This window comes from Cavia porcellus, unplaced genomic scaffold (assembly GCF_034190915.1).
Source record: "Cavia porcellus strain 051 isolate PalLab524CR breed Dunkin Hartley unplaced genomic scaffold, mCavPor4.1 scaffold_2, whole genome shotgun sequence".
Lineage (NCBI taxonomy): Eukaryota > Metazoa > Chordata > Mammalia > Rodentia > Caviidae > Cavia > Cavia porcellus.
The window spans coordinates 12120574-12145422 of record NW_026947485.1 but is presented as its reverse complement, the minus strand read 5'-3'; the positions used below and the strand labels follow the sequence as shown (position 1 = coordinate 12145422).

General features: G+C 34.0%; 1 protein-coding gene across 1 annotated transcript in view; it reads left to right on the top strand.

Moving 5' to 3' along the window:
- Positions 1 to 24849, top strand: part of Cog5 (component of oligomeric golgi complex 5) — a 288720-nt gene that overhangs the window by 180019 nt on the left and 83852 nt on the right. The window contains exons 9-11 of the mRNA XM_013152408.3: positions 2926 to 3038; positions 3317 to 3394; positions 19807 to 19888. Coding sequence (XP_013007862.3) covers positions 2926 to 3038; positions 3317 to 3394; positions 19807 to 19888 — 273 coding nt within the window. The remainder of the gene's footprint in view (positions 1 to 2925; positions 3039 to 3316; positions 3395 to 19806; positions 19889 to 24849) is intronic.

The window sequence follows — 24849 nt, the reverse complement described above, 5'->3', positions numbered from 1 at the left end:
TTGTGTATTGATTATTTTTCTTTTCCATTTGATCTTTTCAGAAACTTCTGCCTGCTTTTTAACTGCTGGTTTGGATTGACATTTATGCCTTGAAATTTAGGATTATAATTCCTATTTTTAAATTGAAACAGCTTATGTTACCCAAAGAGCTTTGTATGTTTTTGTTACATAAAAGAAGATTCATAGACATTCTCACTTTTTAAAAAATGCTGTGTTGTTGTGTTGAGGCGGATCGCACTATGCGGTTCAGCCTGGCCTTGAACTCAGCAGTCCTTCCTCTCACCTTAGCCTCCTGAGTATTGGCATTACAGATGTGCAGCACCACCTGTGGCTTTTCATTCCTAAAATATCTAGAGAGGTATTATTGAATACCAATTAATTTACTATTTACTGATAAAGAGATATTAATTAATACCAATCCCTATCCAAAATTTTCAAAGTTATACTTCAAAGTGTTCCTTCTGACTGGGTTTCCCCAAGTGGGACCAATCAGGAATCCTGCTTTTCTGTTGATTATGTTTTCTTCCTACCATTTTTTAATCACACACAGCCCTTTTGATGATTTAACATATTTGGAGATCCCCATAATCCCCCAGATTTGTCTCATTGTGTGGTGTAGTTCATGAAAACTATCCTGGCAGTGAAGTGATGTGTGTTTCTTACACACTCGCCCCTCCTTACCCATGGGTGCCTGTGTCCAGACCTCCATTGTCTTAATCCCTTAGCTCATTGCTTGGACACAGTACCCAACATCCATGCCTTAAAGGAGAAGACGTTTATTTTGGTTCATATTTTTGAAGTCTGAGTCCTTGCATGGATAGCTGGCTCCAAGGTAGCGCTGTATGGCAGAGGGCACACACAGAGGAGAGCTGTTTATATGAAATCTTACTGGCAGGGGAGGAGACAGTGAAAAGAGGTAAATACTTCCAAGCCATGCCCCCATGCCACACTCCCAAACACCTGCATCTTCCTACCAGACTCTGCCTCCCAACACTGTACTTGGCTATGAACTCATCTGTGTTACTCCATTGATGACTGTCACACCATGATCTAGTCACCTTCCAAAAGCCCCACATCTCAGTGCTTGGGACTTTGAAGGAATGTCTAGATCTCAACTGTAATACCACTGGGTACCTGAAACTTCATATAATACCAAGGTCTACATGTATTATGTGTTTTCCTACAAATGCATAACTATAACAAAGTTTAATTTGTAAGTTGGGGGTAGTAAGAGATTAACAATGGTGAATAATAATAGTTATAATAACAGTGTGCTATAATAAAATTTCCAACATCACTACTCTTGCTCCTTGGTGCCATTTTTAAAATAAAGGTTACTTGGTTACACAATTACAAGCTCTGAGATGCTGCTACAGTTAATCTGATAAGCAAGATGCCAACTGAGTGACTAATGGGTGGACAGTATATACAATCTGGATACATGAGACAATGGTTATTTCACATCCTGGTAGGACACAGCAGTGTAGTACAGACTTCATACTGTGATGTAGAGTGGTACACAGTTGAAAACTTGCAAATTTTTTTATCTCTGGAATTTTCCATTTAGTATTTTCTGACTACAGTTGACTACGAATAACTGAAACCGCAGAAAGTGAAACCAACAATAGGGATTACTGTATATTATGTTGGAAAACAGTGAATTAATGTCAGTTTGTACCATTATTGCCAGTGCTAGATGGGATCACTTCAATACAGTGGTATGTGTCAAACTGGTCCTTGTAAAAGCAGTTCCTTTATAATTAGTGATTTAGTACTATATACTTTTAAACCATATGAATATCTTGTTCCTTGTAAAATTTTTCCTAGTATTTTGATATTCATTCATAATCTTTCCCTCAGTTAATTTTTACAGTAACAGTTGCAAAATCACACTACCTCAATTCTTAAACAAGCATTTTTATATAAAGAGCAGTCATTTTTACATGCATTCACAGTTTTCACTGTGGACTCATCAGTTATTTTTTTTTAATCATTGTTTTATAATATGTGGTCAGTATTATTTTGGGTAACCAAGTTTTCCCCAGTCTTTTTTATAGCCCATGACAGTTAAATTTGTGTATCTTGTATACATCTCCATTTCTCTTGGTATCCACAGCAGTATATACCAGTTTCACTTTGTATTTTCATTATTTTGGAAATCTCTTTCTTCAGTGAACCTTGGAGGAGGTTGATGGATGCTACTTAAAAATCAAGATTTAGATCCTAGGTTGTTTATTACTGTTGAAGAATTATTGGCTGTGTTTTTCCAGTAAATAGTTAAGAAACTTGTAACTTAATTCTGCTTGTTGTATTTTAAAACATATCTAGACTGTTTGCAGAATTCCTACATCTTTACCACAAGCAGCAATGTATCTATAAAGCACAAGATTTCTTTGTGGTGTTTTGTTTTGCTCATAAAGTATATCCCACTAAAGTCAGTGTCCTGTGATTAAAAATTACTAGATTGTCCTCTACCACATAAGGTTGTATTATTTATTTTATAGGCAATGTCACTTGTATTTGCATTTAGTTTTATTTTTGTTCTTTTTAAATTTATTTTTGAAATATTCAAAACATTCATGTAGATACAAAATATTTTAGAATGTTGTAGAATATTTGTTTCAGTCATGAAGACTTAATTTGTAATCTGTACCTCACACCTAGTTCTATTTCCTGCCACCTTCATCCCCTTTTTAGAAACCATTTTCATTAATTTCATTTTGTCTTTCATGAATGTGTGCTTGTATGTCTGTGTATGTACATATGTGTGTGGTGCTTCCCTTTCTTAAACAATGTATTTTAAGAAACTATTCCTTTTAAATGGAACTTCTCATTTGTTGTCTTTGTATGCTTTTTAGAATACAATACATTTTGTTACATTTGAGAAATTTGATTTTTTATATTTCTTTTGTCTTTTATAACCAGGTGGTCCTGGACGATCTACTATGCCAACCCCAGGAAATACTGCAGCTTTTCGTGCTTCCCTTTGGACCAATATGGAGAAACTTATGGATCACATTTGTGATGTTTGTGGACAGGTAAATACTTCAGGGGGTAGAAAGGATACTAATTATGAATTGATTCTTGGTTTAAATTGTGTGGCTTGGGGCAAGTTTTAAATATCTCTGACCATTAGAAATACATGTGTAGGCTTCCTATAATGTACATAAAGGCTCTAGCATAGTGTCATTCCTTTCCCTTGTGAATACTGTTTATGCAGTAGTTTCTGACGTGCACCTTGTTTTCCCTAGCACCTGAACTTTACATTTGTTTCACTGCAAGTGCCCATTTATATGTGTCTCCTGTCCCTCTTTAGGTACAACATCTACAAAAAGTACTAACCAGGAAGAGAGATCCTGTTTCTCACATTTGTTTCATTGAAGAAATAGTTAAGGTATGTTTAAGTGAAGACACATATTTTTTACATAGAGCACAAAGATATGTGCCGAGTTCCTTTGTATGTTTGCATTATAGAATGGATAGATGTCAAATAGCACTAGGGAAAGTTACTGACAGCTGTAAACTTGCCTTACAATGTAAACGTAAGCATATTTTTTTTTTTATAATAGAGCTAGCAGCAGTACTATTTTTAGACTAATTTTTGAAATGTACTGCTAATTTCTCATTTTCTGTCACAGAAATGATTTCTCGTAATGTTTTTTAAAAGCTCCACTAGATAATAAAATGCATCTGTTTGGTAAATAAGTGTTAGTAGTAGTTGTTATATTCATATTAGTCTATAAAACCCATTCTATTGTTAATTTTTTGCATAGAGTACATTGATGTATATGTTTTCCATGTTCTGAAATCTCCTATATATCATTCTCCAATCTGATGACCTTATAAGACTGTCAAAGTTTCTCCAAAGTATAGGGATCCCTGGTTCTGTATCATCTTAGTTTTCTAGTTATTAATACTATATTAATAATTATTCACTTGCCATCAAATTCTCACATCTAGTGCTCCAAAAGGAAAAAAAAATTTTTTGTTTCTAGCATCATTATATAGGTAACTTCATAAGTAAGTTCCCAATTTTAAATATTTAATGTACTAAGTTGAAAGTCTCCAAGTCACCTCCAAGTTTTGTAATTTACTAGGAAGATTCACTGGCCTGGCCTAGAAATGTCCTCATGGCTGTGATTTAACACAGTGAAACGATGTGAAGCAAAATTGGCACAAGGGGGGCTGGGGATTTAGCTCAGCAGCATAAGCACCTGCCTTGCAAGCAGGTGCTTGTGAGTTCTATCCCTGGTACCAATAAAATGAAAAAGACCAAAAAACAAAAAACAAAACAAAAAAATTGGCACAAGGAAAGGGGATGTGGGGCAAGGTTCAGTGCCTGCGTGATATTCATGCCGAGTGCTCATTGCTCATGTTTCCTTATGTAAGATCATATTAAATATTTACTCTCAATAGGTCAAAATTATGTATCATGTTATAATATGCTGATTTTTTATCTTTAAAAATAGTGAAAATGATTTTCCTTGTGTTCAGTGAAGTCTTATGAGATTTAATAATGCATTTATATTCTATATTAAAAATGATTACTTTAAAATTTAATTTTTAGTTGAATATTATCACATCTGCCTTTGCTGTTTGATTTTAGATGACAGGACTGTATGTTTTGGTATTCATAGTCTTTAATATTAAGAACATTCTCAGGAGAAGATAGTCCTACATGATGGTAGGTTTTGTAATGCTTAATAACTTGAGAATGTTTCTTACTAGATGTCAGTGGTGTTATAAATAATATATTAGTACAAATAAGACATAAATGGGTTGACTATAAAATAAAGATTTACCAATTAAATATTATGAATCATACAAATATTTTAGTTTAAATGTAGTTCCTTTGGAAAGCTATTCTGTAATTGCAGTAACTAATTGTACTTTTGCTAAATTTACTGAATGCCTGGCATAGTTTGTAAAAACTAGCCTGTTTTCTTCAGGTCACAGGATAATCTGGAAAGATACAGTCATACCTATTATTTGATAATGTTTTTGGCACTTTAATGTTGAATATTCTTTTTCATTATTTTTTTCTATAGCTTAAATGACTGAGTAGACCATTTCAATTTTAAATGAGAATTTTGGACTGATTATTAGATACTTAAAGTTCAATTTTGATATCTTTTAAAACCAGTTTAGAGTTCTAGTGTTACTAGATAATCATCAATACTGTGCATAACAGTTTGCTTGAAAAGTGAGTGTTGTAAGTTATTAACAAATTATTCGGGAACCACATAGAGGAAAACAGGTTGTGGATTGTCATCTGCAAAATTAAAACAGTTTAGTTGTATGTGGGAGTATAGATATGATACTTTCGTTTTCTAAGCCAGCAATTTTTATCATCCAACAGAATCTTATAATCATGTGTAGGATGCATCAAGCTAAATTTGGAATGTATTCAGCATTTTGAGCAGCTATACTACTATTGAGAATTTTAACTATAGAAAGAATGTTTTCTTTTACCCTCTTAGACATATCAAATGATTTGATTATAGCATTAAAAACTAGAAAATTTTAAGGGTATCCAAATTTGAAATCTTTTTAATATGCTGTGTGAGTGAAATGTTGAACTCATCTCTCTATGGCATCTCAATTTGATTGAACAATAAGTCAGTTAGATTTTTAAGTCATATATTATTAGTAAATATTATCTGTAAAGGTTAGTTGATACATGCCTTTATTTTTTGGGGACCCAGATATTTCTTAACAACCCTGTCATTACAGTACAAACAAATTCTGGGTGTATTAGACATAATTTTTAATACACTACCATGCTTGCCAAATTAAGAGACTCTTGAGAGAAAAACATGCACATATGCAGATAAACCAGTTGAAACATTAGTGAGATTTGTAACAGTAAGTGAATGTAAAAGTTGAAGTTGCTTTGGAGTCAAATGTCTATGTCAGCGATGGGATCATCACTCTAGGTTCTGCAGGTTCTCTCATAATGGAAAAATGAACTGAATCATTTTGCCTTAGCAAGCAAGGCCCTGGGCTATATCCCCAGAGAGGATAGAGAGGGAGGGAGGTAGGAGGGAGGCAGAGAGAGAAGTCAGGGTCTCTGTATTAAGCTGAGCATCTGTGACTGGTAAATGTGGTCCTTGGTTGATAAAAATCCATGTGAAATCCCCCAAGAAACTAGTGTAGTTTCTCTGCAGAGGAAAGCATTTTAGCCATCAGATTTTCTACCTATATTAAAGTCACCCAGTATTGAGCTTGCAGAACAAGTTTACTAATTTTGTAAACTAATATGATTGAAAGACAACAAGAAAAATAAAACAGTGGAAAACAGCTTTTAGACTCTTCTCAAAAACACAGTGGATTTACAATATTAAAAGTACTGTCTGAGGAGCTAGGGATATAGCTCAGTACTACAAGCTCCTGCCTGGCAAGCACAAGGTCTTGAGTTCAATTCCTGGTTCCAAAAACAAAACAAAACAAAACAACTATCTGATATTGAATCTAAAATAGCTAAACAAATATCCATATGCAAAATACTTTGAGGAATGTTACAAAAATGAGAAATTGAGTATTACTCAGCCTAAACTTGAGGCTTCTATAGGTAAATGGATATAATTGGTACCATACTCATAAATGAGATAAATCAGACTCACATGTGTAAATATCATGTTGTCTCCCTGCTATAAGTAAAGAAAAAGAGTAAGATCCAAAGTATATAATAGATATTGTGGAAATGAAAGGGAGTGCTCAAAAGGAAAGAACAACGGGGATAGAGAAAAAGAAAAAGAAAGAAGGGAAAAGATTTTATCTATATACCTGTGTATGCATATTATGATAGATAAACTTACTACTAATCTATTAGTTCCTCAAAAAGCATAGTTTGTGTTCTCATTGTCAAATTGTTTGATCTTTTTTATTCCTAAATCTTGTAATCTAAAGAATTACTTTCAAGATAACAATATGCAGTATGTCAACTAGTATTAACTTCCTGTTTTGAAATTCTGTATCATTTTTATTCTTTTTTTTAAACAACCTTTACTTTATTATTTACAAGTAAGAAAATGAGAAACATACTATAAACAGGAATCAAATAGAACATTTAGGAAAATAAAATAATTGAAATGAATAAATCAGCAGGTAGGTTTAACACTTCATTACATAAAGCTATAGAAGGAAAAAATAAAAATAAAAAAACTTTTAGTATGGAAAGAAGGAAAGTGGAAAAAACATTCTTTCTTTATAGGTAAAGTGACCATATATTGAAAAAGTCTTAAAATGTTAAAAGTTCAGGAATTTGTAAAAATAATATAACTTCCCAATAGGTACAGAAAATGTACTTCACAAAAGTCACCATGATAAAAATTTTTGGAGAACTTAGGGAAATTTTAAATTGATAATAGCTAACAAAAACTTAATGATGTGAAATATCTTTAGTTGTGGTCTTCACATGTCATCTTTGGTATGTTAAATGAGATTGTGTTTCTTGTGTTTTTAGCATGAAAGGGTATTGATGTTTTTCTATGTCAATTGAAGTAATTACATAGATTTTAATCCTTCAGTATGTCAACATGTTGTGTTACATTGATAGCTTTTTGTATAATGAACTATCCTTGCATTCTGGCAGTAAATTCCACTAGAACATTTATGATACTTTTAGTGTGTCATCAAATTCAGTTTACTTGTATTTTTTAGAGGTTTTGTATCAGTATTGATCAAGATTATTGGCCTGTAATTTTTGTTTTGCAGTATCTTCATCTGATTTTTGAAATTAGTGTTGCTAACTTCACGGAGGTTATTTGGCCTTGTTTTTACCCATTGTTTGCTAGAAACTTAGCCATTTCTTCTAGTTTATGTAACTTATTGGTATATAATTATTCATAATAGTTCCTTACAATGTTTTTTATTTCTGTGGCATTAGTTGAAATGTTTCCTTTTTCCTTTCTGAATTTGTTAAGTCTTAATGGGATTTTTTTCTATTTTGTTACTTTCAGAGCACTCATAATTAGATTTTTCTATTTTTCTAATTTCTATTTTATTTCTGCTATAATTATTTCCTTCCGTCTGCTAACCTCGATGCTTGGTCTGCTCATCATATATGTATCTATCTACCCACCCACCTGCCCATCTGTCCATCCTTCCATTTTGATACTAGGAATGAATGCAGGGCCTTCACACTGAGTTACCCTTTTTTAAATTTTGAAGCAAGTTCTTGCTAAGTCATTAAACTGCCAGAGTAGGCTCAGACTTGCAGTTTTCTTGCCTCAGCCTCCCAGGGTATTGGGATTACAGGCGTGTGCCATGATGCCAGCTCTGCTGTTCTTTCTATTCTGTAAAATAAGGCATTAATTCGATACTTTCTCCGCAGTACAGCAAGCTCTGCAGATTGCTCTCTACGGAACTGGAAGTTCTCTGCCTTAAAACTGGTCTCTCTTTTGTTCCCAGAGGACTGCACACATCCAAAATATTGCCAGTTCCCAGTCAGCACTTCAGATTAGATGAGACAAAGATTAAGCCTTTGGGCCACTCCCTAAAAAGCTGGCACACTCGACGCATGATGCAGTCTTACCATTGTCTCTCAAGAGACACTGTTCTAGTTGGGCTTTTTCTCTCCATTGCCAGCGTACTTGTTTAGGAGGGAGCTGACGTGATAAAAATGAAACAGATTTCCTTCCCCATTTCATGTAGCTGTTGTTTGCTTTCACTTTACTAGAGTTTTTTTTTTTTTTTTTTTTTTTTTTTTTAGCTTTTTGGATGGTTTCTGCAGTTTTCAGGCTTTTGGATAACATTATTAAATTGGTGTTTCTGTGAGGGAAATATGCTGCGCCTCCCCATGGCTCCAGCTTGCTGACATCATTCTTAACATACTGCTTTATTTATTCAATTACTGCACTGTTTCATTCCTGCTTGTTTTCCTGCCTGTTTTTGGAAGGAAAAAAGAGAGGGAGGGAGGAAAGGGGAGAAAGAAGGCAGGAAGGCAGGCAGATTTTTATTTATTCTTTGATAAAAGAGGGAAGAGAAAATAGTTCTCAAAAATAATTTCACGTAGTTGATTTCATTTCATCAGTGATACTGACTGTAGCAAATGTCATCATAGGATGCTTATTTGTTGAGATTTTAAAGCAAGTGTTATAATAATTCTTCTTAACTTAATTTTCTTGCTGTACTCAACCCTAAAGTGAAAATTCTTAAGAATCTCAATTTCAATGTGAATCAGAATACACATGCTGAGATTGCTGGTTTCATGTACTATACGTGTTTCCATATGAGAGCAAGTAAAGAATGAATGCGAATGGATGTTTAGTTATGTTGGTCCTCATTAAATTTATGTGAAAGAACTCAACACTTGTTTATATTTGAAAGGACACAGAATACATATATCATACCATAACTCTACCTTATAGAATAGTTCTGTATATGTGTGTGTGTATTAGGGGATTATAATGATAAATTCAATGAATGTAATATATTTATTTATTAAATTCTGTAATAAAATATGTATTTTCTCATAGAAGAAAGCACATGGTAAGGTAAAGGAAACATCAAAACTAACACTATCTATAGATTTTTATTGAGCACCTACCATATTCCAGGTAGTATGTTTAGAGATTAGAGATGTAGGAATGAGTATAATGAATGTAAGTATCATAAGAAAGTAAACATAATCAGTTCCAATTCTTCTTGATTCATGATGGGAATATGAATATGTCCCAATAAACCCATTTTAAGTTGAATAATCATCTATATTTATGTGGCTAACTGTAGCTTTGGCTGTGTTGTTCTTCCCTCTCCAGAGTGTGTCATAGTACATATGACTGGCTCAGCAACCTGGCTAAAGTACAGTGATACTATGTAGGCCATCATGTGTGGGACGGTCTGCGTATAAATGATCAACTACAGTTGTAATAGCCTCTGAAAACTTTTCATTTGTAGTAACATGTAATGTTTTCACTTTACGAGATTTTTTTTAAAACTTGAGTGCAGATGATGAATGGAATTAGCTTGATGAAAGAAAGAAGTATGCAAAAGACGGGACATATTGTTTGAGAAATACACAAGGGCAGTGTGGCTGGAAGGGGAAGAATGGTATAAGATGTAGCTGGAGAAGCCGGGAGAGCTTTGTATAGCACATTAAGTATTTTGCAGTTTTATTAGCACAAGTGACATATAGCATATAATTCGTAAAGATGGTATGAACCTCACTGCTACAGGAGAGGCTGTAGATTGGAGGTTGCCAAGTCAAGAGGAAAGTAGACAATTGGGCAGTAGTTCAGAAAAAAGTCCAAGTGACTGTATTAGTGTGCTCAAGAGTGCTGTGATGGGGTGTACCACAGACTGGTTGGATCAGGTGCTAGCAGTTTATTTTCCCCAGTCCGGAGTCCAGAGGTCTGTGATAAAGGTGTTAGCAGGGCTGTGAGGGAAGCATTTCTTCCAGGCTTCTCTCTTTACCTTGTATGTTATTGTTGTCCTTCTGGGTTTGTTTGCTGAGGGTCCTAGTCACAGTGGCCTCACCCTCACCATGACCTCATAGTGACAGTAAAGAAAAATGATTGAAGCACAGTACAGTAAAACACATGGAGATGATTTTAAAGCCCTTTAACACTGTAGATTAATAGCAGTCTTTAGGAACAATATGGGGTTGGGGAACTTGAATTTGAAGAGGAGCTTTTGTTTTTTTTACCATGTGTATTTTGTTATGGAATTTTTTTTTTACTTCAAGAATCTATTCTGTGTAGAATTAACAGATTATTTGTATTGTGCCTCTAAAAAGTTGAAAAAGGGAAGCATCACACTTAATGCTTTCATACAGAGAGGACCTGGTCAATTAGCATTTTTTAATATTTTGTAGACTTCCACCGAACTATTGCATGTTAACAGATTCTCCCTTCAACCTTTAGATGAATTTAAAATTCAGTTCTTTTTACCGTCTCCCACTCCGCTTTAGTGGTTTAAAACAAGAGTACGTTGTAGCATATATATTCTTCTTTTCTCTCTAAATAATATAAGCCAATATTTTGATTTTAAGTGAAACTCTTTTGTTTGTAAATAAACTCTCTTATTTGTAAATTCTTTTGTTTGTAAATCTTCTTTTATAACCAACACATAACAAAATATTTCCCCCTGAAGGTTATTTTTCAGGGAAGAATCTTTTTTTTTCTTTGTCTTGTATTTGCTGTGCCAAGAGTTCTCTGCTTTGAATCCAGAGGATGATTAGGAACTCATTTGAAATTCATATCTGCTGGTGTCTTTGATCAAATCTGCAGGCTTCCTTATTCACAACTTGATCTCTCCGCAGAGGTCTCTGGCACAGACTTTTAGCCACGTCTTTTACAGCCCCATTTCTTTTGATCTTAATCGAGCTCCCTTGGCTTTTCTCCTCCTTCTCTCCTTAGTAAGCCATGCTGTCTTAGAAACATTTTATCCAGGACCAAAACAGTGGTGTCGCCAGTCCTCACTCGTATCTGGAACCCAGTCAAGTCCCTTCTCACACCTTCTGTCTCAAAGGTGGACACACTCTGTCTTCCTGCTCAGTTCATTCCTCTACTTTTGTATTCGATTTTGCATTTACTTGTCTCTCCTTCTTCCTGCACTGTCAGTCTCTTTCCTTGTCCTCCCTCTCAGTGGTCTTTATCTCCCACTCACTGCTTCTTGTCTTTGTACACAGTGTCAGTAAGCTACATGCATCTCTATTTCCCCACATATTTTTTTTTTTTTGCCAGAAACCATTGAAACTAAGCTTTGATTTTTCTCATCTTTCACCAGAGCTTTTCACATTCTTTCTTCTTACAGTAAGTATGTGTTCTCTTGTACATGCTGTACCTCTTTGGTAACTGTCTTTAAATATTAACCCAGGATTAATTGAGTGCATTACTGATCAGTTTATTTCTTCAGCAGTTGTTTTAGGATTCCTCAGAGAAACAGAATCAATAGGAGAATGGTTGGCAAGAGTGTGCAGACAGCCAGAATGACTGACTGTATAGAAATGTCTCCATGGGTTCTGGAGACTTAGAAGGCCTAATATCCGGATTCAGCGAGCCTTTGAGCCAGGAGAGGTATTGTAGTTCCAATTCAGAGGCCTGCGGGCTCATGATTCTGGAAGAGCCAATACTTCAGTTCGTGTCAGGAGGTCCAAAGAAAACTGATCCAGCTCAAAGCAAGCAGTAAGAGTTTTCTGTTCCTTAGCCTTTTGGTTCTGTTCATGTCTTCAGCTGACTCTCTGAGCATTAGTAAAGGCTTCTTTTACTCAATCTGCTGATTCAAATGTTAATCTCACCTACATATGCTGTCACAGGCCCACCCAGGATTACCTTGAATCAAATATCTATATACTCTAAAACCCAGTTAAGTTCACACGTAAAATTAACCATCATAGCATAATGTATTAGGTATAACTACGTACCTTTGATTGGAGATAACTGATGAACACAAAAGCTCAGTTATAAATTACAAATAATGACAGTGTTGACAAACGTTTATATGGTGTTTAATGTGGCAGGCACTGTTAAGTACTTCATACAAATTAACTCACTCGGCCTTCATGTAAGAGATGAGTTTCCATTTTACAGATAAGGAAGCTGAGGTATTAAGTAACATATTCAAAGTCACGCATCAAATAGATGGTAGAATCAAAATTTGAATCTTTGTATTCTGGCTGTAGATCTCTTCTTGTTACTATGTTTCTTTAATTAGGAAAATATTATGATAAGGGAACATGGGCATTGTAGAAATACGTAACAGAGTGCAAATAACTTAGGGAAACCGAGAGTAGGAGACACTTAAACTGAACTGAAAAGAAGATGCAGGGATAAATTTGAGTCATTGTAGGAAAACAGATGCACCTTGAAACCATAATGTTAAGTGGAATAAATCACACACACAAGCTTCGGGATCTCATGGTTTCTGTTACATGAGAAGTGAAAAAAAATAGATAATAGGAAGCAGGGAAATAGATCTTTTGCAAATGGAAAGGGAGCAAGAAAAGGAGGGAGGGGAAGAAACAGGAAAACAGAATTAAGGTGTATTATGTACGTACCCCCCATGAGGAACGTAATCATTATTTACTGCAGACATATACTAATAAAAATAAAAATCTAAAATAAAGCTAATAGAGAGTGTCCAAAAGAACATAAGAAAAGAGTAGCTGGGGCTTTGAGCTCAGTGGTGTATAACAAGAAAAAGAGACAGTCAGGTCATAGAAAACTTTGTAAGTCATGTTAAGGCTAATATTAACAGTATAACAATTAGATCTTGGTTCAGGTTCTATTTCTACTACTTTTGAAGTTCTAAGCAGGTTACCTTATCTCCGAGCCTTTATTATTGCACTCTAAAAAGAGGTAGAATGGTTTTTTAATAAGTTCTTTCTCCTCATTAATGAACGCTTACCACTTACCACATACTTTTTATGTCTTGTCATAGTCTAGATGATAAAAATTACAGTAGTTACAAAGGACAGAATGAGATGTCTGCTAGGAAGGAGGTTTCTATTGGTTGTTTTCAAGGTAAAATGAGTTACATGGTGTAGTCATGCATGTTACATTAATGCATGTTCAGAAGTTAATTTCTGAGGCAGTGTTCATGTAATTCTACTTACTAGAGTGTGGACACTGTGGGCTCTTCTCTGCTTAAAAGTACATACTTTAAGGCTTTGTACCTTTGAGTGGCATCACTAAGAAGAAGGACTTAGCTAGATTATCAGGACCCAATGCTTTCTCTCAAAAAAAAAGTGTCAGTGTAAAAGTTCTTGCCTAGTATGTATGGGGCCTTAGGTTTAGTCTCCAGCACTGCTTTTTAAAAAAGGTGTGTCTGTTTTTCACACATCTGGTAGGGCCTTCTTGCAAGGGAGTTGGGTTGAGGAGATAGACACAGACTAATCCTCTTTTCAGGGATCTAATTATGAAGATAACTAACCCTGTCTCATGATGACACATCAGTGTATTCATGAAGGCAGAGCCCTCATGATCTAATGGCCTCTTAAATGTCTCATTCTGTGGTGGAGATTACATTTCTAATACCTGAACTTCGGAGGTCACATTTACAGCATAGCAGGATAAATTAGAGATTTAGAATTTTCTTCTTCAGCATTCTTAAAAATTGAAGAATTCGTGTTATTTTTAAAAATCTATTTCAGTAATTTTGTGGAGTTACAAAGATGATATGCTCAAAGAAATTTATAGTTAAATGTAAGAATAGATCCAACACATCCAAAAGAAATATGCATAAATGATACAAAAACAGTGATAACAGTCTGTGTAAGAGTTTCATGGTGTGCAAAGCTTTGGAGAACAGAGTATATTTAATGTGGATTTGTTTATTCTCAGAAATGAGTATTTGCAAGAAGAAATGAACTTTTAAAAGGTGATTTGTAGTGAGGTCGGAATTACGACTCATTGCTGGACCGGCCATCACTGTAGTGTAGGCGTGGCCGTGTCACGCACGCAGTGCTCACCGTCTGAGGCGCCTGCGCCTGTGGTGATGGTCTTGCCTTCGCAACTGCGGGCACATTTTGGCACTTCATTATATTGATACACAGACACTGGTAATGTGACGAGTGTTTTAATTTAACCTAAAGGTTTACCCCACATAATAGTCGTCCTTATTTAGGAAACAATTATTCTACAGCATGTTCAGATCTTAATATTGATTGTTACTTAATTTATAAATTCCTAAAACTTAAATTATAAATAAATTTAACAATAGCCTTAGAATATGTATCTTCATTTTTGTCTTTGAATCGTGAGAAATACAGGATCATATGAAGTTTTAACTGTGTTTGGAATAAAACCAAAGTTAGATTTGATAGATTTAGAATCAGAATCTGTAGTGTTCAAGCCATGAAGGAAGATAAAAGCAAACAAAAAGATTCCACAGAACAAACACAAAACAAAGGGAGCAAAACAGCATAAAATGAGATGATAAAAGCAAGAACAGCCTACTACTAAAACCTACTTGGGTTATAGTTTCTTATCAAATGACAAAATTGTGCTCAAAAATAGAATTATTTTTTATTTTTAAAAGTCACATCAAAAGCAAACAACAGAAAGAATATAAGTGAAAGCACAAGATAGTATTATCAGATAAGACAATTAGGGTGTGTGGGATAGAATCTTACAGCTTGTCTCTTCATAAATGTGAGATTTGAAATGAAGTGGGTAATTGTTGGAGAAAATATAATTAAGAACTAGAATACCTAAATAAATTATTTTCATTTATTTTATTATTTTCAGTTATCAAAGCTTACCTTAGAATATTTCTATTGTTGCTTGGACTAGTGAAATTCCTTCAGATTTCTGTGAAGAGAAAATATTTCAGCTGTGATATTGCCCCAAAATATATATTAAGATAACTTTTTCTGAATAAGGGGACTAATTCCCTTTATGAAGAATAATGAACTGTACTTCCAAAACAGGCACCTACATATATTTGCACACACACATACATATACTCAAAAGGGAAAATAGGGTCAGTGTTTCTTAAAGATACAAATACAAAATTTTGAAACATGAAAGCAAATTGATTTCAATAGTATGTTGAAATAACTGTGTCATGTGCCTATGTATAGGTGCAATTACTGCTAATTGAAAAGCCAAGAGGTGGAAGCAACTTATATATCTACTAGTACGTTTCAAAAGGGGGGGTGTATATACACTATGAAATATTATTCAACCAACAGAAACCAGTCATGTGCTAAAATATGGATGAATTCTGAGGATGTATTGCTCAGGAAGGTACACAGCTCACAAAGCTTCCCCATCTCGGCCTTTGCGAATGGTGCCGCAGTGAACATGGGTGTGCAGACATGCCTTTGAGATCTTGGCCTCCTCCCCCTTTTTGTGGTACTAGGGATTGAACTCAGGGCTAAAATACATGTCTAGTCCTTTTTAATTTTTATTTTGGGGTAGAGTCTTACTGAGAGGCCCAAGCTGGTCTCAAACTTGGCATCAGTCCTTCCTTAGCCTCCCAGGGAAGTGGTATTACAGGTGTGCACCACCACACCTGGCTGAGATCTTGCTTTTAGATGTATACACTCAATGGATTATTAAATCTTACAGTGATTTTATTTTTATATTTTGAAGAACTTCCCAATATTTTTTTCATAACGGCACCATTTTACATTCCTTTCCACAGTGCACAAGATAATTTCTCCCCATCCTTATCAACGCTTGTTATTTTCTGCCTTTTTTTTTCTTTTTGATAGTAGGATTTGCATTTCTCTGGTGATTAGTGATGCTGAGCATCTTTTCATGTTTGTTGTCCATATGTTTCTTTGGATCCTACCTATTAACCACACCTCATTTTAAAGGAGCACGATTGAGCCAGGGCCGTCACACCAGGCTCCACCCCCAACCCTTTTAAAAAATCTGTTTGACGCTCTTAAGTCCCTAAACTGTCCCTACTGCACTTGCAGTCCTCTGGACCTCCTCATTTTAAAGGAGCACGATTGAGCCAGGGCCGTCACACCAGGCTCCACCCCCAACCCTTTTAAAAAATCTGTTTGACGCTCTTAAGTCCCTAAACTGTCCCTACTGCACTTGCAGTCCTCTGGACCTCAGCCTGCCGGATGGACAGAATTACAGGGGTGTAATTCTGGCTTTGCCCAGTTTTTAATTTGGCTGTTTTTTTGTGGAGTACCAGGATTTTTAAAAATAGATTTGAATATTAGCTCCTTTTCATGTATATGATTAGCAAGTATTTTGTCCTATTCTGTAGATTTCCTTGTCATTCTGTTATTTCCTCTGCTGTTCCTGTTGCTTTCAATAGGAATTTTTCAAGTTTAATGAAATCTTATTTTGTATTTTTGCTTTTCTTGCCACTGTCTTGGCTTCATATTAATGGTTATTGCAAAATCCAGTGTGATAAGAGGCATTTCCTATATTTTCTTTTAAGAGTTTTACAGTGTAAAGACTTACATTCACATCTTTTATTCATTTGGGGTTAATTTTTTATTTGATGTAAGTGTTCAACTTCTATCTTTGCATATATGTATACAATTTTTCCAGCATGATTACTTGAAGAGACTGTATTGCCCCATTGTGTAGTCTTGATATCCTTGTAAGTATCTTATGATCATATATATTTGAGGGTTTATTCTTAGATTCTCCATTCTGTTCCATGGGTCTGTGTGTCTGTATTTGTACCAGTCTCTTATTTTGATTATTGATGTTTTAAAGTCAGGAAATATGAGGCTGCTACCTTTACTTTGCTTTCTCAAAAAAGATACTTGGAATTAATAGGATGCTATATGAGTTTCAGGATTTTTTTCTCCTACTTCTGAAAAAAAATCATCAAGGTTTAATAGAGATTGCATAAAATGAGATCACTTCCAGTAGTATGGACATTTTAACAATTTTTAGTCTTCTAACAGGTGACGAACAGGTGATGTCTTGCTATGTTTTATGTTTTTATTTCTCTCTACAATATTTTGTGATTTTCAGTGTACAAGTACACCTTGTTGGTTTAGTTTGTATCTGAAACTTTATTCTTTTGAATACTATTTTGTATGAGATTTTAAAAAAATTTCCTTTTAAGCTTGTGCATTGTTAGTGCATAAAAATATAGTTGATTTTTGTGTGATATTATACCTTCCAGTTTTACAGATTTCATTTATTCTAACTGATTACAGGGGAAGTGAAACTCCCAACCTACTAGATGTCTGGTATGAGTTCATGTTCTCTAAAATTGAAGAATAAATTTTAGTAACAACAGAGGTTAAGAACAGAACATATTTCTTGAGAAAAAGAAAGCTTCTGTCTGAGAAAGAGAAGGAGTCCTGAATGGGTTGCCAAAGACTCTGTCTTTTCTAGGGACTTTTATAGAGCAAAAACACGAGGTGAGATGGGTCCAAATTGGGAAAAATATGGGAACTGGCAAGGCAGGCAAGCATGAGATGGCACAGCACTAGGATCAACCAATCAATAAGGTTAATTGTTCAGGAAAAATGGACTAAATCAGGGACAAATGGGGAAGCGAATCATATAGCAAGCAGGCATGCCTAAAGAGCACTGACTCTGTAGGGGATAGGATGGTGACTGCATACATATTTAGAATATTAATCCCTGATGTTTATAATTTGGATGTGGTTGCATCTGTTTTGCCTTTTGTGAGATCTAACCCATAGCAGAGGTGTCTGTCTCCTCTAAGGTTGCAAGATATTTGGTCTTCTGCACTGGCTCCTTTGAGAGCCCAGCCCTGTCTGACTGCCTGTAATATTTCTAACTGACTCAGCTGCCTGAAAAATAACTTTTTTGTGGAATCTTTAATTTTCTACATACTAGATCATTACTGCCTTTATGCATGCAATTTTACATCTTTTATTCTGGGTGCCTTTGGTTTCATTTTCTTTCCTGTTTCCTTTGGTGTAGGACATCTAGAACAATGTCAAACATAAATATTGAGAGTTGGGATCCTGGCCTTCTCTCACAGAGGGAAAAACTTTTACGTTGGCACCATTGAGTACGGATGTTTGTAGCTCTGATCTTGTCATATACAGCCTTTATTATATTTATATCATTTCCTTTTTTAATCCTAGTGTGTAGCATATTTTGAATATCATGAAAGAATGATTTTTTTTTAAGACAAGGTCTCATTATGTAGTTCTGGCTGGCCTTGAAGTCGTGGCAGTCTACCTGCCTCACCATCCAGAGTTCTGGGCTAATGGGCCTGTGCCATCATGTCCAGCCCAAGAGTGTTGAATATTGTCAGCTGCTTATTATACATCTATTGAGATACCCTGTGGCTTTTGTTCTTTGTTTCGTTAATGTATATTATACTACTTTAATATGACAAAAAAATCTTTAAGACACAGATTACATAATACATAATATCGTGGGAATCTGAATTTACTTTATGATCATTGCATAAGAAATGAACAATTATTTATCTCTATGATACACAGTTCCCAGGTGACTAAATTTCAAGGCATAACCTTATTAAAGTAAGAAACAACAGTGAGAGTGGCAGCAGTATAACAGTTACAAATTGGTGTTTTTTCATTGGTCATTTTGTTGGTGTGCAATATTAAAATTAGAATTTCATTTTTTTATAACTAGTAATAATTGAATTTTAGACTTACTTTTTGCTGTTTCTTTGAATCATTCTGTGAAGCTATCCTTTGTATACTTCAAAAATCTTGTAATATTAGCAGTTTGATCCAAAGGCTGGGCATGTAGAAGTACTTTAAAATATTTATTAAAATTTCTATCAATGTGCGTTAATTTCAACAGTATTAAAGTACTTCTTAAAATGGTATTTATGTTAGTATTTACGTTTTTTCTTTATTACTTTCTACATCACAATATATGTTTGAAGTTGAATGAAAATCTCCTATAGTAATACAATTTTTAATTATTTCTAGTCTTCAACCATTCTGTTTTGTAGTGGCGATTTATGTCTTGTCACTGCTTGACATTGGCCTGTTTTGTCCATTGCTTTGTTGTGATCATACAAATGGCCTTGTGTGGCGATCATAATAATAATAGTAATGTAGCTAACATTCATCAAAAGCCTGTTATATGTCAGGCAGTCACCCAAGAGTTTTACCAACTTCTTTGTTCTTCATAGCAAGTGTGGGAACTGTTGCCATCCCCACTTTACAGATGAGATAATGGCACAGAATAGGTAAGCAGCTGCCCAAGATCTGCAGCAAGTAAATAGCAGAGCATGATAATGACTGTTCACTTGAGCATGGGACATAATTTAAATCATATAGGTATTTCCACTTAATTATTTAATAATCCCATTGTTTGTAACTTTCATGTCAATATTTATGCATTTAAATAAATGGTCACTGTTACATCTTATTTGCTGTACATTCTTAAATGAATATATCTTTTTGTTTCACAGGATGGGCAGCCTGACATTTTGTACACATTTTGGAATTCAGTTACTCTGGCACTTTCTTCTCAATTTTATATGGCAACAAATTGTAAGTTTACTATTTTGCCAATTCACTTCAAGTTTTTTAGTTACTTTAAAATTTGATTTCTAGAAAAGTTTTGCTTTGGTGGTTCATAAATATCATTATTATTTTGAAACTGCCTAGTTATTATGTCTTCTAGATGTTTCTTGTAGAATTTCTTAGCCATAGAATCAACTTTATAATTAGTATTTAGAATAAAATTCTCTAGTACAGTTATTTGATTTTCCATCATTTAAACTGGAAAAACTATTAACTTTGCATGTATACAGGGTGTGAAACAGTTGATCTTGAAGAATTTAATTCATGAAGTAGAAGTACTTTAATTCCTAACTGCATGATTTCAAAATTCAGAGATTTCACTGGGTTTTTCTTATTGATATTATTGTTTTTTTAAAAAAATAAATAAATTAATTAATTTTATTTATTATTTTTTTTTCTTTTTTTCGTTTTTATCGGTACCAGGGATCGAACTCACGACTGCCTGCTTCCAAGGCAGGTGCTTATGCCGCTGAGCTAAACCTCCAGCCCCTATTGATATTATTGTTAATAATAAATGTTTAATGAATAAGCATGATTGACTCCTCGTACCTAACTTTTGATCTGCTTTTTTAGCATTGTAATTTAACTTCTGCTAGATTTTCTCAAAATTGGAATCATGCAGAATCATACTTATTTTAAAATTTATGCACGCTACTGCATATATCATTAGCACATTTTCCTTTTTATTTTTGAGTAGCATTCTATTGTGTAGATATTTACTACAAGTTGTTTACTCATTCCCCAGTTGGTTGTTAGCTTTGGATTATTATGAATAATTTCACAATATTATTTAATAAAAGTCTTTTGTAAAGATATCATTATCTTGTATAAGGACATAAAGATCTCCTAGCCATTTGATAAATGCATGTTTAGCTATCAGCAATGTATGGTAGTTCCATTTGGCCTACATTCTTTCCAGTCTTTGATTTGTCATTCATTTTAATTTTGCAGAGTGGTTTAACTTAGCTCTGAGGACTAATGATGTTTTCTTTAGGCTAGTTAAGTGACTCTAACAAAATGTCATAGACCGAGGAGCCTGTAAACCACAGAAATCTATTTCTCACAGTTTTGTAGGCTGGAAATGCCAAGAGCAAGGGGGCCAATAGTTGTGATATTTGCCATGGGCCAGTTTCTTTGTTTATAGGTGATGCATTGTCACTGTGTCCTCACATAGTGGAGTAGCATGTGATAAAGGAACAAGGGAGCTTTCTGCTCCTGTTTTATAAGGGTCATATTGATCATATTCTGTACCCTTCATATAACTCACCCTTAATACCCATCAAGTTGATGACTAGAATTTAGCATATTAATTTGGAGAGACACAAACATTCAGACAGTAGCAGATGTTGATCACACTTGCCATCTGCATAGCTTTTTTATATTTGTCCTAATTATTATCTTCCTTTTTAAAATCATAATTCTTATCCTCCCATTATTGAGTTATAAGGCTTCTTTGCATAGCCTGATTTCAGAGTCTTTTCTTATATGTTTGTTTTGCAAGTCGTTTCCTCTACTATGTGATTTGTAACTTTATTTTCTTAATAGTTTTCTTACGTAACAAGTTTGTTTTGTACTGTGTACTTTTTCTTAACCTGAAAAGCTTGGCTTAACCCAAAGTAAGAAATACTTTTCATGTATTTTATTCTTTTGTTTGTTTTGTTTTTTGTTTTTTTGTACTGGGGATCGAACTCGTGACCTTGCACTTGCTAAGCAGGTGCTTATGTCACTGAACTAAATCCCCAGCTCCTGTATTTTATTCTTGATGTTTTGAAAAGTTCATTTTGAGTCAGTATTTCTATATGATGTAAGTTTCTCATTTTCATTTCTTTGAATATTATTCTTTAAAAGTGTTCTCTGCCTCTTGACTTTTTGGCATTTTTTGTTGAAAATCTTATCTGTGTCTGCATCAATATCACAGAGTTTTGATCACAAGAGTGTGTCTTCCTGTTTTCTTCTTTATTAAAATAAATTTGTCCTCAGTCTTCATATTTCCATATTTACTTCAGATTTAGTTTGTCATTCTTGCAAACATTTGCTTTTAAGATTTTAATTAGGATTGCAATAAGTAGGGATCAGTTTGTAATGAGATCAAAATTTAATAATACTAAATCTTCTGATACACAGAACGTTATGTTTTCCTGTTTTAGGTCTTTTACATTTTCACTTATCAATGCTGTTCGATTTTAGCATGCAGATCTGGCAAGTCATTTCCTTAATTTATCACTATTTCATGTTTTATGATGCTATTGGAAAAATATAATATCTGAAATTATTATTCCTAATAGCAAGTTTAACCATAAGAAGAAAAAGTTCAGTGAGCTTAAAGACGTAACTGTAGACATTATTCAAAATAAAGCAAACTTTCAGAATGTTCTTGGAGATAGGGGCTTCATGGAAAAATAAAGGTTAAATGAAGTCACAAAGACTGTGTGACTTTTATAGTCAAAGAAGTTATCAAGATGAAGTATAATATTTTTAAGAGTCTCATTAATATTTCACATTCAGAGAAGTTTGTTGCTTCTGAAAGCTTTATTACTTTAATAACTTCCTCTGGGAGAATTCCAATGAAAATTGTTTATAAAGCATCCTCCATTTTTATAGCAAATAAAGTCCCCGCAGTATACTGTAGCACTTTTTAATGTTAAGGACAGGCAGTATTAAGGAATGCAACCATCTGTATAGTTGAGGATTACAAACAGTGTAGCAGACTAAGTAGGTAATATTTTGGCAGAATATATCTAAAGGGAAATTTTCCTAGTTAGGAATATGCTCTTTCTGATTATACGTGTTCATACCTAGTAGAAAGATGTTCTACTAGAAGGTATAATTCAGAAGTTTCACAAAAATAAATTTATTCCAAAAGTTAAAGGCCCGAATAGGCAACACAAAAATACAAAACAGCTCCTATAGGAATCTGCCAGTTTAATTAACTATGTGTCATGGTTATTTCCAGAATTATTTCTAAGCCTTTTGTCTGTTTTCTATTTTATAAATAATATTTATCAATTTGTTGGCTTGTAATGCATATTTTTTTAAAATCTCAGAATCAAGGAAGATAAACATTGCTATTTTAAATTCTTTGAAATGTAAACAAGATTTCTTTTATAATTTAATAATTTTTCCACACTGTCTCGTCATAAGTAAACATGCTTTTTCATCATTGCTGCTACCACTTGTAGTATACGCTCTATTATATTTTAATCTAGAGTGTCTAACTTCCCACTCTGCCCGCCACGCCACACCACCAGCACCAGAATGTAAATCCGCTTAGACACAAGTGCTGCTTTGGTTGTGACAGTAGCTCAATAGCTAGAAGGGTACGTAGCAGGCAGTAGAACTCCAGTAAGTACTGGTTTATAGGACGGAAAGGAAGGAAGGAATCAAGGAGGAAAAGCTGCCAGTGTCGTTTTATGCAGACTTAAGTACTTCAAAGTATTTTTAGGGCTTAGAGAGTAGCTCAGAAGTAAAGCATTTGCCTCACGTGCACAAGATACTGATTTTCCTATAAAAAACAAAAAGCATCTTTTAAAATGTGCTTTAAAAAAAGCCAACAAGTATCTTTTTTAAATTGTTTAGAACCGCTTACGTAATATTAGTCTCTCAAATCCTTTAAGCACCTAAATTGTTCATACAAATAAGATAGCTAATACAGTATTCTCTCTTAATTCTTTTTTTTTTAAATTTTATTTAAGGAGAAAAAAGAAAAAAAAAAAAACCGAAAGGGTACAAGTTATACAGAATTTCAGAAAAAATAAACAGTAGGAAATCACTAGTTAATTACATATTGTCATCTTAGAAATAGTTGTTGAAGTTACAAAATTAAAGCATATAGAGGGGAATTTCAAGCAGTGAGACTGCAAACAGTTTTGTTCAATGATCCAACAAAACTCAGTAATATGGTTATCTATCTTCTACACTTAAACATATACGCAGTTATATCTTTTAGAGAACTTTCTTTTCCTTTCTTTTGTACAATGACAATTACACATTTTGGGTTTTATTACTCCCACAATTCTTACTACTTTTTTTTTTTTTTTTGAAGAAAGTAAAACCAAATGTGACATACCAAGACAGAGTCAGTCAAATCAAAAGGATGGACATAATACATAATGTAAAAACAAAATACAAGGTGATCAACAATGGTTACCATAATGCCTCTTGTTATCTTAAAAAGAATTGCCTATATCATCAGTTATAATAAAATTGTACAAAATAGTAAAGAATAAGACCAATAAAACCAAAACACTGGAGATATTACAGGACTTCAAAAGAAGATAATAGTCAACCAGAATGGGCGTCACAATGAATCTTATTGTCTTCATAGTTGTTGCCTGTACTTTCAAACTTGGTACTATCAAGCATAACAGAATAGAGGAAAATCAGTCAAAACAAGATGGTGAGAGCAATACAGAGTTTCAAATCAAGTTAATAGGAAATCAAAGTGGGTTACTATAATATATCCTGCTATTTTTTATTTATTTTTCCCTTAATTAAAAGGATAAAAGTGAAAAAGTAGATAATAAAAAGGAGATTGAGATTTAAAAAAAAAAAGAGGGCATAACAAACAAAACAGCACAGGTCAAAACATAGCCATTTAAGCAGAATAGTGTTTCACCACAAGATAATCTCGACATAATAGTAGTTACCATAGTGTCTCTTCCCTTAAAATCTTTGGGTATAACTTCGTATACTGTAGCATCAAACATATCAAGGCAATGTAAAACTGTTTAAGAGAATGACAGTATTATAGGGTATTTAGAATCAACTAACAGAAAATGAACAATGGTTTCTGTATAATCTCGTTGTCTATAAAAGTTTTTGTTTATATTATCACATATAATAAAATCCAATAAGATACAACATGTTAAAACCGACGGAGACAGAAGAACAAAAGCTTGCTGGGACTTCAAAACAAGAGGATATTAAAT